This window comes from Arxiozyma heterogenica (genome assembly GCF_036370985.1).
Source record: "Arxiozyma heterogenica strain weizmannii chromosome Unknown scaffold_11, whole genome shotgun sequence".
Taxonomy (NCBI): domain Eukaryota; kingdom Fungi; phylum Ascomycota; class Saccharomycetes; order Saccharomycetales; family Saccharomycetaceae; genus Arxiozyma; species Arxiozyma heterogenica.
This window is the reverse complement of record NW_027042664.1, coordinates 815,972-831,872: the sequence shown is the minus strand read 5'-3', so window position 1 is coordinate 831,872 and position 15,901 is coordinate 815,972. Positions and strand designations below refer to the sequence as shown.

General features: G+C 29.9%; 3 protein-coding genes and 1 non-coding gene across 4 annotated transcripts; 1 reads left to right on the top strand and 3 right to left on the bottom strand.

The window, feature by feature from the left end:
* Positions 1–305: 305 nt before the first annotated feature.
* Positions 306–3,086, bottom strand: MCM4 (MCM DNA helicase complex subunit MCM4; the record flags this gene model as incomplete). Its single annotated transcript, XM_064857029.1, has 1 exon — positions 306–3,086. One exon carries the CDS (start codon positions 3,084–3,086, stop codon positions 306–308), a length of 2,781 nt encoding a protein of 926 aa, XP_064716162.1.
* A 373-nt stretch (positions 3,087–3,459) lies between these two features.
* Positions 3,460–5,418, bottom strand: RLF2 (Rlf2p; the record flags this gene model as incomplete). Its single annotated transcript, XM_064857028.1, has 1 exon — positions 3,460–5,418. The coding sequence occupies one exon, from the start codon at positions 5,416–5,418 to the stop codon at positions 3,460–3,462; it is 1,959 nt and encodes a 652-aa protein (XP_064716161.1).
* A 5,080-nt stretch (positions 5,419–10,498) lies between these two features.
* Positions 10,499–11,920, top strand: PWA37_000349 (C2H2-type zinc finger protein; the record flags this gene model as incomplete). The annotated part of the gene is made up of 1 exon (XM_064857027.1): positions 10,499–11,920. The coding sequence occupies one exon, from the start codon at positions 10,499–10,501 to the stop codon at positions 11,918–11,920; it is 1,422 nt and encodes a 473-aa protein (XP_064716160.1).
* Positions 11,921–14,221: 2,301 nt separating this feature from the next.
* On the bottom strand, positions 14,222–14,296 carry PWA37_000348. The gene has a single exon. It is a non-coding gene; the product is annotated as a tRNA-Val (tRNA).
* Positions 14,297–15,901: the final 1,605 nt, after the last annotated feature.

The window sequence follows — 15,901 nt, the reverse complement described above, 5'->3', positions numbered from 1 at the left end:
TTTAATTTCTGGAGAAGGAAGGATGAAACGGACAATTCGCTGTTTTATTTTTTCTTTCTTTTCTTTTCCCTTTCCAGCTTTTTGAACAAAATTTAACCATTTTGTCATACCCGAACATGATTGGTTTAAACAAAATTTAATATTTTTAACTATTTTGTATCAACCAGAACGATATAGAAAAAATAATGTAAGATACTACTTTTCAACCATGTACAATTACAATGACTTGTACTAATAAATATACAAACGAGTACACACACACACATACATATATGGATTATATTGATACATAGGTCTACATTATATCATACTACACGATTGTTCAAACGTACTGATCTCCGTACACCCTCTCCAAGAACGATCACTTTATCCTCTTGTTGTAAGCTTGCCAGAGCCTCAGAAATATCCCCAGAATCAACTTTGTCTTGCGATTGATCATTAATCTGTTTAATTAACTCGTTAAAACTCATAGAATCTGAACTGTAATTTGTAAGGATCTTAATAATTTCTCTAGCAAGATCTTCTTGCATTTTACGTTGGATGACCGATTTACCTGTTTGTACCAAATTCATATCAATCTTACCTGTTTTTGGATCAGTAGCATAATCTTTAATAGCTGCCTTGATTAATCTGACCGCTTCTTGAACATCTTGCAACTCCACATCTTTAGATAATCGCATCTTTGCATGTGCCTCAGAAAGACGAATCATACTTTCCAATTGTCTGGTGGTAGCAGTGATTCTCTTCTCATCAGATCTTGAATCATCACCCATCTTCCTCATGTTGACATATACTCTTACCAATTCTCTCTTAGCTTCTTCTGTGATAACTGGATGTATATGTTGTTTTGCATAATTAATATACATGGTCAAAAATTCCACAGAAAGAATATCATCTTTGGCCACATGTTCTGGTCTGTCTTCCAAATACAAACTAGTTAAGTGCTTGGCCAATTCCTTATCAGTAGACTCGTCCACTTTATCTAATACAAGGTACACTAAATCAAACCTAGATAACAACGGTGGTGGCAAATCAATATTTTCTGTAACAGGTAAGTTAGGATTATAACGTGAGCCAATTGGATTAGCACTTGCCAAAATAGAAGTTCTTGCGTTTAAAGTAGTAATAATACCTGCTTTTGCAATTGAAATTGTCTGTTGTTCCATAACTTCATGAAGAACGGATCTTGTTGCATCACTCATCTTATCAAATTCATCTATACAACAAACACCACCATCTGACAATACTAAAGCACCACTTTCTAACACCAACTGTTTGGAATCTACATCTCTGGTCACATAAGCAGTTAAACCAACTGCGGATGACCCTTTACCTGACGTATAGACACCACGAGGAGCTATTTTATGAACATATTGTAAAATTTGTGATTTTGCTGTGGATGGATCACCACATAACAAAATATTAATATCCCCTCTATATCTTCCACCCTTTTCAAATGTTTTATTAGCACCACCAAATAATTGTAGAAGTATGCCCTTTTTGACATCTTCTGACTCAAAAATACTTGGCGCAATAGAACGTGATAAAACCTCATAAAGATCAGGCCTCTCTGCTACACTTTTGATTTTGGTAATATCTTGCTCAGAAACTTTTCTTGTCTCTTCTACTTCATTCTTATTCATTTTATTTTGTAAAATTTCTTGTTCAACTGTAGATGTATCAACGTCCAACCTTCTATCTGAAACTTTTTTAACATGCACTACATCAATATATGTTTTGTATAATGACTTCAACACTCTTTGCCTTGCATTGGCTCTTATTGGAATAGATCTAAATGTACCAGTCACTTCAATTCTGTCACCTGCACGACATGAATCAACCAGTTCATCATAAACACATAAAGATATAGAATGAGGCGTTTGTCCGTCTGGTACTACATCGGGAGTCTCTTGCAATTTAATCACTTGCTTATCTGCAAAGGAACATCTGTTATGGATAAGAGACATAGAGTTTGGCTCATTACAATCAAGACGTTCACATCTTGCAGGTTCCTGGATTACACCTCTATCAATTTCTACTGCCATAGTATGTTCACATACATTACATTTAAAAAACGCAACTTTCATGTCAGGAATAATTGGCGTTGTTCTCAATACAAGACCCTTTACACTTATCAACTTATCAATATCATTTGGGTTCAGTTCACGCATACCCTTCTTGGTGTCTACATTATATGGTCTAACTTTGTAGAATTTAGTTTCAATCTCATCCAAATTATAATCTAATTGATTATCTACTACCAAGGAAACCATACAATCTTTAATTGTTTGATCCATAATAGAGATAACTTCTTGTGGGTAATTCAATAATTGGTAATAAAGTTCTTCTGTCTGTTTAAAAGCCAATAAATTTCTAGTATCTAAATTTAAATTACACGTACCTAATTCTCTCATTTCATTTAACATATTTACATAATATAAAGCCTCATCTGTCGTTGTATTGATAAAACTTTCTCTCTCGTCTAATATTTTACGATATTTATATTTGAAAGACATAAGAAAGTTGCGAAATTTTGTAGCACACTCTTGGATACTAACATTTGTACCCCAAATAATTCTCACCGGTTCACCGGTGTCAGACATTGCATCTGAAGAAGATGTTGACGAATGGAGAGACGAATTTCCCAACCCAGAATAAAATCTTCTTGGAGAAGAAAGATCTGATGCTTGGATATCATTTCTTTTCATTCTTCTCCTCTGGGACAAGTTAGAATCTAATAGAGAAGAATCACTTCGGATATCAGAAGATCCATTGATTCTTGGAGTAGCACTAGTTTGAGAAGATAATCTATCAGTAACACCCTGTCTAATACTAGAATTTGCATGGTGTGGCTGAGAAGATGGATAATTGAACGGAGATGATACAACATTATTATAAGAGGAACTATCTGAACCTCTAATATATCTGTTTGCACTGTCACGACCATACGTATCACCCTGCGATGATGATGAGTTGTAAAATAATGCTGGGGAAGAAGGTTGAGGTGGAATAGAATCTGGAATATGTGCTGGTGATGAGCTGGCAGGTGTATTATCATTCACTGGCGAATTTGGAGATTCAGACATTTTATTCAATACAGTTCAGCAGCGTATGTATACTCTTATGCTCTAAAGTCAGATGAAAAATCTTCAATGTGGTCTTGATTTAAAGATACCCACTTTCTTAAATATTACATTCTCACAGCTCTCTTGTAAAGTTTATCAAAAATCCTTATCAATTCTTTTTATTCTGCCAAAAAAAAAAATTCAAATCAAATTTTCACAATTATATTTCCTAATCAGGCAAAACTAAAATAAAATGTCAAAAAGAAATAAACGCAGTAAAATACTGAGAGATAGTAATGTAAGGATAAACCATTGTATATAATAATTCTTGAAAGTTTGAATGAATGAATGAATTTATGTAGTTACATTTAATATAGAAAAAAACATAATTTAGCTATACAGCTTCTGTTTTTAGTTTTTCCCAAAATTCCATATCATTAATTTCCCATTTACGAGAACTATCGCCTTTGGAGCTCACTCTGGTAGCATATTCTCGTACAGTATTCTTAATGGTCAATTTGTTATATTGCGGCAGTCCCTTTTGAGCAATTTCTGTGACAGTACCTAATGAAAATGTACTGCCATGTATTTCATTAAATAGTCTTAATAAATCAGTAGAATCAGTGATCAAAAGTTTTGGTTTTTTAGCACCAGGTGAGCCATCATTGCCAGTGATTCCAACTTCACTGATAGTACGCTTTTCACAACTGAAAGACTGTTTTTTCGATGATACATTATTTAATTGATCTGCAAGCTTTGGTACTGTGATTGCTTTACTTGGATCTATTGGAAGTGGCAAGTTTTCAATCAGTGGTTGTACACTAGTATTTTTAAAATAATCTTTATCATCAGCTTCTAACTCATCTAACTGATGTCTTAAAAAAACAACAGGTATCAATGGCCCAATAATTTTTTTCTTAGATTGGTTTGTGTTATTTGGATCATCTGTATCTAAGAATCCATCAAATTCACCTTCACTCCCATCATCTTCATCATCATCATCATCTTCATCATCTCCACTTTCTAAGTTATCAACACCAGCTCCATCACCCTCCTCATCCTCTCCATTAACCCATTCTAGATCTGAGTCATAATCGTAGTTATAATCTGCTACATCCGTGCAGAATGGCCTAGACACTGGCAGTCTAAAGTCCTTAGAATATGTTCCAATAAATGGGGGTCTCACGTTTTCATAAAATTTAATATATTTTTGTGGAATCATAGACAGCATATGCTGAAGTTCTTCATCTGTCTTCTCCTTTGTAGTCATTTGTTGCAATAATGCCACTGCTTTCAATTTAATTTTATACCCTCTTTCTACCCTTTTAGATTTGACCCAGTCAAATATACTCTCACTATTGTCACTTTTATGCAATAATTGATTATCTATGTATTGTTTGTTTGTTTCCAGTTTATTTTGCGATAAGGCTGAAATGTTTGATATGATAATATTATCTCTAGTATAAAATGGTCTAAAGACTCGTTCATAATCTGATTTTGTCACTACAGGCTTTATGGTTTCATTTAAACTCTTTTTAAAAAAATTACCAATTCTTAGTTGTGCTCTCTCTTTAGCCTCTTGCTTAGCTCTCTTTTCATTTTCTTTTTTTAATCTTTCCTCTTCTCTCTTACGTTTCTCTGCCTCTTTGGCTCGTTTCGCTTCTTCACGCCTACGCCTTTCCTCCTCTTTTATTCGTTCCCTTCTCTGTTTCTCTTCTTCACGTTTACGTCTTTCTTCTTCCTTCAACTGTTCTCTTCTCTGCTTTTCTTCCTCACGTTTACGTCTTTCCTCTTCTTTTTTCTTTCTCTTCATTAACTGTTCTTGCTCACGTTCCAATTTTTTCAATTCTTTATCTTTTATTAATTGCTCTTTTTTAATCAAGTTCTTAGACATGATTTCGGATGATTTTGATGTATCTTTCTCTTTTTCATTGCCTTTCTCATCCAGATTCTCATCAATTTGATTTTCAGAAAAAGACGGTTCAAATGAAATCTTAGTAGAACTATTTAATGCAGTTTCCCCCTGTCTAGAATCAATATTTTCAACTGTTGTACCCAATGCTACCTTACTTTTCTCTTCTGAATCTTTTATATTCTTATTTTGATTAGATTCGTGGTTTTGTGGATTCAAATCAGCATTAATTAAATGATTATCTTCACTCTCCACCTGCTCATCCATAATTAAAATGACATCACCATTATCCTTATTTTCTAACTCTTTTTTCCTATAATCCGTCTTTTCATCCTTGCAGTGTTTGTTTGCATCTGAAGCAGTATTCTCTTTGAACTTAGTCTTCTGAGAAGATACATTTTGAAAGAAAGATAATATACCCCTCTGGTTAACACCAGTCATGCTTTGAAGAATTTAGCTTTCTTGGCTTACAAATATATACACTCCTCTCTCCTCTTAGTTTTGTATTCTAAATAGAGATTAGACTAAGGGCCAACTTGTCATCCATGATATCTGATAGCGTAAAATCTCATCTATAAAGCAATAGCATTTCTTCATTCTAAATTTTTTTTCTTTTTAGTCTAAATTTTTAGATTTAATATTTTCTTTTCTTTCTATCTTTCTCCTACAAAATTTCATAGATTTTGAACGAGATGTCGCGTATTTGCAAGAAACTAATTACAAATATGATAAATACACATATACACACAAAAATACATATATTTAAGTAGGAGAAACAATTAACATGAGAAGGAAGGTATAAACAATTTCAGTTAGACCTATTCAACTGAAGTAATTTTTATTCTGTAGATACAACTTTATTTTGTCAGTATGTCTTACCTATCACCTGCAGTATATATTTTTATATAATATTTTAAATTTACTTTATAGAAGCCACATCACGTAATTAAGATAAATACTTAATTGGAACAAAAAAACAAACACACTAAACAAAAAGATATACTTTTTGATATCATACTTATGGCCAAATAATTAATATTTATCAATAGTATACCTACATATTATTGCTAGGAAAACAAATTTATGTTGATTTTCTTATTGTTTACAGAAGAGACTACTATATATAGGGTAAAAAATATGAAAAAAAATGTTTCAATACCTATACTTATCCAAAGTCTTTTTTCCTACTTGTATAAAACAATGTTGGAATACGCTATATTCTAGTACTTCAAACTATAATGTTTTTTTATCTGGGTGAAAATTCTAAGAGCTTTAATAGTTTATTTTTATTATCAAATTTAATTTACATATTAATATTAAAACTATGTCGAAACTTGGATATTTAGAAAATAAGAATCTATAGATAATCCTGTAGATTAAAACCTCACAGAGCATTTTGGCTATCATTACAATGTTAAGAAAGTTTCTTTGAAGGCATTTTTCAGACAGTTAAAGAAAAATACTCAATCATACATCTCTTAACTCTGTAATAAATTTCTCGATTTCCTGAAGTTTCCCTGGTAATGGAAATATCAAACACTCTGAAATTAATTATTTATGTTTCCTACAAGACATTAATATTCAATGAGGTGCAAAAACATAAGTAACCGAACTTCGTTCAATTCTGCATCATCAAATAATATATTTATTATCTTAAACCTCGAATGAACAATTAAAAAAAAATAAGAATAGTAAATTGCCATTACTGGAACCAACTTCTAACTTTAGAACCTTGACCCTTTTCTATTTTGACATTATGTATTCGTTAGACCATCTTCTTATGGATGCCAGTGAGAATAAAAACAAAAAGAAGAAAGAACTACATCTTAAACAAAATTTTTCACTTCGTTTTGTATTAAAGGTTTGATCTCAAAATGGAGAGACACCACTAATATTCAATATCCCAAAGTATTAGTGTCGAACTAAAATTTTTCAGTAGATAAAACCAGAAATTATTGAGTAGAGAATTGTGGATTGCTCTTTTCTTTCTGTACTTGTTTATCCCCATAACAGTAAAACTAAGGAAAAACATAAACAAGTATAGTGACAAGGCCTTTCTTTGGAATAAAATTAATCCCTTCTTTTTTTATGTACTCTGCTCCAAAAGTAATAGTATGTCAAAAAGTGGGAATTAATCACATTCAATTCTCAAAATATATTAAAGAACGATTCAATTTCTACTTATTTATCTTTTGTTAATTTCAATATACAAGGAATAATACACACCTTATCGATAGACCATATCTATTGCTAAGTTCTTCTAGAGTTCTAAAAGAATAGAACAAAAACTTCTCAAAAAATTTTTTTTTTCTTTCAAAATGTGTTCATCAAATAACTCATCTCATCCTTATATTTAAAATTAACTTGGTGATTTAAACATTAACATTTGGGAAAGGATTCCCATTCAAGTCAATAGATAAAGTAATTTGCTTTGAAAGGCAAGCAAGAAAGCGAACAAACAAACAGTAGTATATTTCTTTCTTAAAAATTAAACAGGAAACAAAGGAAAAATCTCACTTTCAGTCATGGAAGTCCAGCATTTCATTATTCGAATAGCAAGCCGATGTCTGCTCATTCTTCTCGTTGTAACATATCTTTCTAAGAGTTCATTCAATTATTTCTTAGTTATATTCACCTATCAAGATTGTTTTACTGATATTATTACTTCTACGAAAAATCCAGAAAAGGTTTCCCTGGATAAAGTAGCAAAAAGCAAGCAAAAAGGAAACCAGCCATTTTTTTACAATACAACCCTGTGATTTTCTTTATGCGAAGTCGTTGCATTTGATTTTCAGAGAGTTTCAGTTGCCATACTGTTGAAGATTACCTATAATCCAATAGATAAAGATTACTTTATATTGTTTTAACTTATTAAATGACTACTCCTCTTATTTTCGATAGTTTTGCCAGATCTTTATTGGTCCATGTGTAACTTTGTCTGGACAAAATGGTCCTTGAATAAAAAAATAGCAAAACATATGAATAAATTTTGTCAATTTTTTTTTTTAAAAAAAAAACAAAATAAAAACAGCTTACGTGTCTGATTTTTTATCGCAAATATCTCTAAAACAAAGGAAAAACAAAACAAAACATTTGAGTTAGAACAATAGATACAAAGACATTTCCTTGATTAGAAAAAAAAAACTTTTTTAAAATTGAACTGAATAAAAAAACGTTGACAATTTTTGATTTTTTTATTTGTTCCTTACATCGTCATTACAGAAAAACAAAAGAAATATAACAATAGTATCCCACGTCCACAAAAATTTATCATTGTCAATAGAGAAAAAAACCGAGATCACACTCTTTAGACAAAAAAATTTTTTTTTGGATAATTCCCTGTTATTTTTGTAAACTACTATTGTTTCAAAGATATAATAAAAAAGTTTAATTGCTAAATTTGGTAGTGTATATTTACAGTTTTTTTATAATTATTTAAATTTTTTAAGAACTCAATTTCTACAGTATTATTGCAGTTTATCAATCTTTCAACCATAGGTTAAGTCATTAAACAAAAAAAGAAACTTTTTGGTAAATAGCTTATATTATTATCAACGTATTATTTGTTACATAACGATCTTCTGATTTTATGAAACATAGAAACACTACTAATTTATGATTTCTATTAATAAATAGAATATTTTAATATTTTCAAACAAAAAAAATTTTTTTCGGTGTAAACCAATAAACACCTAAAATTGTCAAACAAAAGATAATAAATTTTTAATTACTTGCGTTATTAACACGTTTTGTTTACATTTTTATGTTAAAAACCGGAAATTAATTTTTCTCCTTAAAAACGTATTGTTTGTTTTGGCTAACAGGTGATGTTTAAAAATTTAACATATTTTTTCTATTGTTGATTTAATAATAGATGTATACACAAATAATCTATGGAGGTTTGGGTGTTTATTTAGAATGATTTAGAGAGCTGTACTTTTATTAAGCAAGGTGGCCCGAGTAAAAATTTATTATATCATTTTTTTATTTTCCTTTTTATTTTTCTCGTTTGTTTTTCGATCAATAAAATTAGATATCACTCTTTCCAAACTACTTTTTCTTTTGCTAGATTCGTCGAGAAAAAGTAGGTTTACATCCTAAAGATATTAATGAATTTATACCTTGATGCTCCTACTTCCTTTACAGTTGTATAGGAGGGTTTATTTATTAAAAAAACAATAACAATAACCCTGAATCAGACTGAATTTATATGTGTACAATATAATACATATGATGAGAAATAAGTTTACGAGCTTATTTTAATTAGATCACTAAGAACAAAAATAATAAAGTAGTAACAGATCTCTTTGCAAATATTTTCATGTCATAATATACGAAAGCGTTAAAAATATTAGAAAACCTTTACTTCTGATACATTTTCCTTTTTTATTTTAACTGATGATTGTATCAAAACATAATAGACTATAAAATCTCCTATGTATTGTATTCTTCCTCAAAAAAAAATAAACAATTAACGTTGTTTAACTGATGATAGCATGTCAGAGGATGTAACTAACTTGTGGTATGGAAGATTAGCAAACCGCAACATAATGGACTATACAGGTAACAAAGATTGCCTACGAAAATTTTTATGTCTCTATTGTCTAAATATTAACGTGGGATAAAGAGCCTTTTCATAATAGATTTTTTTTTCTTTTTTTTTTTTTTTTAGAATTTTAATACGTTGTTTTTCATTTGTGCTTTGTCCTGTGCAGATATTTTTCTTCTTTCTCTTCAAAGACGAAAAATCAGCGAAGAATGTAATTTTGAAAATGGAAAATCTTTTTAATGTGAAGAAAGAGATATTTTTTGACCGAAATAATAGCGCTCGTTTTGGATTGCAGTTTCTTTAATTCAATTTTTTTTTTTGTTATTTTTGAACAGTTTCGGTTTTGATCTAAGATTTTCAATCAGAAGCGAGCACTTTTACCTATTGTGGAAAATAATCTTTCCCTTTTGTTTTTTGTTGTTCGTCTCAAAATATGTCCTTTCTTTGAAGTTTGAATAATCTTAAGTTTTACTAAAGATGCTTTTTCGGAATGTATTTGTTTGCTTGTTGGTTTTAATACATAATGATAGAATACAATCCTATATAAATATTTATTCCATATAAGAAACCTTTTTTTTTATCTTTTTTTTGTTTTTTCTTTCTTCTAACTTGAATTTACAGCTTCGATAAGCTGCTGAAAACAAAATCTGTCACACAACCTTAATACTCAATTCTTCAACCATTTTTAACTGTTTTCGAATCTTTGTGTAGTAGTAATAACTTTTTTTTTGCCTGTATTATTTACAAGAAATCATTTCTCTCGATTAAAGCTATTGTCCAGTAGAAAAGAAAAAAACATAGATTTAAAGAACAAGAATTATTATTTTATCTATTAAGGAATATCTACTTACCATTATTATTATTATTAAAAAAAAAGGTTTTGTATTTACGATATTTTAAAATAAAAAAAGATAATAAGACAAACCTGCTAACATTTTGGACTTATTTTGCTGATAATATTTTAACAGTACAATGAGTATTATCATGCATTCCTCCTTCAACCAATATCAACCAATTTCAGTTGGCCATAATAACTCAATTATAGATCAATTACCTGTTCCACAAGTTTATTCAATACAACATCCAATTCCAGTAACAGATACTCAGTACAATACTATTTTATACCCTTCTGTAAATCTTGATAATGTAAATCCGAATATTAAATCTGATACTGGTATAAAAGTTGTACCTAATCTCTATAATACTCCAAACAGCATTGATACTAATAAATTTTACAACCAACCTGTCGATAAAATTGTTTTACCTCCAATTAACACAATAATAAGAAAGAATAATTGCAATATAAGAGAAGAAGCAACTCTAGGTATTATTGAAGGACAGATGAAACAAATTAATAACACTGCTGTACCAGTTAATGATACATATCCTAAACAAGCCATAATAAGTACAAATAATAATGTAGCTAAAAATATACCTGCAGAAATATCTCCACAGATTCAGCATGTTAAATTAGGATCACCTATTAAACAATTCCCCCATACATTATCTAACTCAACAACACATATAGATAGCCACAATCCCAATATGAACAAATTTATACCTATACAACCAAATATAATACCATACTCTGTTCCAAACAACATAACAAATTCTCTTACTCCAATGCCACAATTACAAACACCAAATTTACCTGTTCCCTCATCTCAACCAATCTTACAGCAACAAGAACAACAAAGACAGTTGCAGCAGCCACAGCAACTGCAACCATTCATACCGCTTGAACAAAATCATCAATCCCAAATATATCAGCCATATCATATTTATATACCAATGATGCCAACAAAGTACCAAATACAACAACAACCTACAGTTGCAGTTAATAATGGCTGTATATTGAATCCACCAAGTGGCATTCCATCGTCGTTACAACAACAATATATTACAAGTGAAGTACCTGTTACTGTGCTCCCAATGGAAAATTATTCGGTAGTAAATCCCAATATTTACTCAAATTCTATAACGGTTGATGCCCCCAAAAATAATGACAACACTAATAAGGATAATATGGAAAAAAATGATCTTGATAACAAAATTGTAAAGAATAAAAAAAAGGCAGGAATAAAATTTCGAGACAACTGCGTCTTCAACGGAGATGTTAAGATAAATAACGATCCACTTAATGGTGTCCCTAGCTTGGATACTATTCAAACAAACTTAAATATTGCCAAAAGATTGAGAAAGCAATGTCCAGTATGTGGTAAGATTTGCTCTAGACCGTCTACTTTGAAAACCCACTATTTAATTCATAGTGGTGATACTCCTTTTAAATGTACCTGGGAAGGTTGCACGAAAGCCTTCAATGTTAAATCCAATATGATGAGGCATTTAAAATCTCATCAGAAAAAAGCACAAAAAGGAGCAACAAGAAATTAGAGCGTGGCAGTTATCACAAATTCTAATAATGAAAATCATTCCTCCATAATTTCAAATATTACAGAAAATTTTACAAAGACATTTTAACACCAAGTTTATGAACCTACTCCCTATTAATTGGGTGAACTATTTTTCTCCTTTACAATAAGTAGATGATAACAAAATATTCAATAATTAAAAGGATGTTCTTCAAATATCGAAAACATCAATATATTCATCACCATAATAGGAGGGTATATTCAAAACAGATGAACTATCCTTATTGCATCCTATATATATTTTGTATTGGTACCAGGTTGTATTTAAACATCTGAAATGCATAAGTAACAACGTTTAAAAAATCCAATATTTATATCTGCATATGTATAGACGAAGTATTATGAATATTTATATTTTTATTTAAGGTAACATTTTTTTTCAATAAATAAGAAATTCATTTGTCACAACAACATGTATATGAAAAAAGTAGTGAAATGACCATTATAAAGAGTGTATTTTGATTAAATTCGGCAATTTGAATGGTAATCGTATACCAATATAGTTATAAAGAGGTCTAGCATGTGCAAGAGGTCATTCTAGATAATGTACTAACCTATGAAAGTTGATAATAATATAAATAATTGTAGATTATAAAACTTTTAATTTTGACTAATAAATAAAATATATAATTTATACTGTTATTCCTGTTATTCTTGATATCTTTTAAAGATGTCTAATAGATTTAACATCTACAATGATGCTGACAAATGCTTTTGACATTCTATTAATAATCAGAATACTCTTAAGTAAGTCTCTTTGTATTCTATTATCAATATTAAATCAACAATCTTTTGGATGCGCTCACAGTCTAGGTTCTGAGATTCTACTATTCCAAGTCCTTTGTTGTGACAATGGGCACTACACACGAACTACATATTTTTAGATTTCCAATTAAAGCTTTTTACAAAATCCCTCATATGATTTGTGCACTTAATAACTCAATCCACATTGCTATTATTTTCTTGCATAAAAACTAATATAGTAATTTTTTCTAAATAAAAAAATAAACTTTCCCGTGAAATTTATTTTACTTTTTTAATAAAATAGAACCATGTGATACTGAGATTTGGTATCTTTTTTAAAAAAAGTTTCCAGACGATCTATGGAATCAGCTGTTGAAAGCTCGTTTTGAGGAGACATCTCTACTAATTCCCTACCCGATTTGTTATACCCCTTAATGCTATTATTTTCGGCTATGTACGATAACCTTTACTATTATTATTATTGTCTCTTTGGAAAGAAACATGATAATATATTGACTCTGTATTGTTAGTATACCGTATTTATCTAAATTAGTAATTATCAAGAACCGTTTCTAGATCAGTTATTAAGAGAACTGTATAAGTGTAGGGACCAATTTTGGCAAGTAAATGAACTTTATTTTACTAGGTCGGTAGACAGATTCTATGCTAAAATAGATAAATCTAGTTATAAAATTGAAAACATAGATAAACGGAAACTAGGGTAAATACATAACACACAAAGTTTGAAAGTCATATTTCTTGCCTCCATCTATAATATTTTCTGATCCTTCTACTAGTAACCTTTCCAGACTCCATTCTATCCTCCCGATTCATGCGCTACAAAAAAAGGTCTTGTCTATTACAATAACAGGTTGTAAAAAAAATCTACTAGGGGACCTGGTTAGGCACAACAGTTCCATCCTTTATATTGCTAGATATTAAACGTTTAATGTGATAACCCCGTGATTATAAGTTTCTGGTAACAAGTTGATCTTATTATAATAGGAATAACAATTCACTTGAATATAAAGAAAATATAAACTCTGTATATCTCTATATATCTCTACTCTATCAGAACTAAATAGTATATACTTATATACTAGATTTCTATTCTTAATTAATTCTTGTTTGTTCTTATTTGTTTGTTACTCCTATTTTCGTGTATGTTTGTAAACGTGATATATGAAATCCTGATGTCACTATAAACAATCTTATAAACTCTTTAGTCGACGAAGTTGTTCTTGCTTTTCTTGTTTGTATAAGTATAAATATCTGTATATCTGTGTATGTTAGTTGCTCCTTGTATAGAATACAGTCTATATCTCATATATAAACAACAAACCAGGAAACATTTGTCTATTTTAATGTTCCAGAAGGGCATATCTCTTGTAATCGATTTTCCATCTATTACAGGTAAATTTTGCAAAAAGGAAAATTTAGAAGAATATTAACAACCCTCAATCTTCTACACGAAACCCTAAGCAAGAATATCAGGAAACTGCAAAACTTAAAGCAAAAAGTGATTTCGCCCAGGATCGAACTGGGGACGTTCTGCGTGTTAAGCAGATGCCATAACCAACTAGACCACGAAACCAATTAATCACGCTAAACGTTATAAATTAACCTTAGTATTATGTTTATATAGAAAAAACGATTAGGGTTGAAAAAAATTGTTAGGGTTTTGTGATGGTTGTCAAGAAAAGTTCCAGTTTGGATTTATAGGACTTAGGGTTTGTTGATAAATCCCATGTGATTGTTGAATAATATGTAACAAAATGAAACATTCATGAAACATTAAATAGCTAATTAAGGAGAAATGTATCTACGGTGGCAGTCGTTACAGAACCTCAAATAAGAAACTATCAACCCATAGTTCATATATAAAGGACCAGTATCTTGGTATCTAAATTTATATGTTTGGTTGATTTATAATTATATGTAGCACATTGTATAATACAAAAAAAAAAACAAGCAATAATCGTTTAATTTTCCTAGATATATATAACGTTCTTATATATTTGTTATTGCCCTTACTATTCGTTCAATAGTACTGTTAAAAAAATTGGTCCTAGGTTCAAACTATAACACTAAACGTCGGACACTAAAGAAATAACATCATTGATATTAGGCAAGATTCTACTTGGATCCAGAGCTATCTATTGTGTTTTAGGTATTACGTGTCCATTTGTCACCACAAAATACTATCTGTATGTACACTGTATGCATTATACTTTCTACTGCGCCACCAGAATCTATTGTCCTAAGTGTTCTATGATCTTCGATTATGTTGTTATAACTAATAATAAAGATATGGATTACTTATCTATTAATATATCAAGTTGAGTAGTTGATCAAGTTCCGGAAAACATATAAAAGGACGACGCTTTTTGAAGATGAAACTATTTTCCCCAGCTCCTTTTTTATATAGAAAAATTATATATAAATAGATGAACAACAAACAACTGTATAAGCTCGATATAACTGCTAATATATACGAAAAACCGTCCGGTAATTAATTTACTGTTTATAACAATTACTGTCTCGATTATTGAATATTCGATTGATATTTTTTGCGCTTCCCAATTTATTAATAAAACTATAGACCACTTACCATAAAACATTTATGTTGCCTTGAAAGGACTTTTATCTCGATAAACATATAATCTTAATGTTAATGCCATCTAATGTTACAGAGCCCCTTAGGGTAATATATTGACACTTGACTGACATTATCTACTGCTCAAAATATTACATAAGGTTTTTATAGAAGTATACAACCAAAATAATTATGGTAAATTAATTAGTATAATTTACTGTTACCTTTAAATGGGGAGTTAAAAGTGTTTCAAAATCACATAAGCTGACAGCATGCTTGATGTGACAATTTATTTTCTGTGTCTTTTCTACTTTATTTTTTTAGAAAGTTGTAGATTTTCTATCCATATCTATTCTTATTCAAATATTAAGTAAATCAAATCTCTCGTTTAAAGAAAAACCTGTAATTATGTTGTCTATTTTCTAACTAGAATCATTATCTTAGCATCCAAAAATTTATCTAGGAATAATTAACAAATGTTAGAAAATAATAAGCTTCTATATTCTATTTTGTAATTGTTATTTTTTAAATTTAGTTATTTAATTTTTTGTATACGGTACAGATTGTGTACCATTATAAGAGAAAAATACTTAGGTTTTCCTC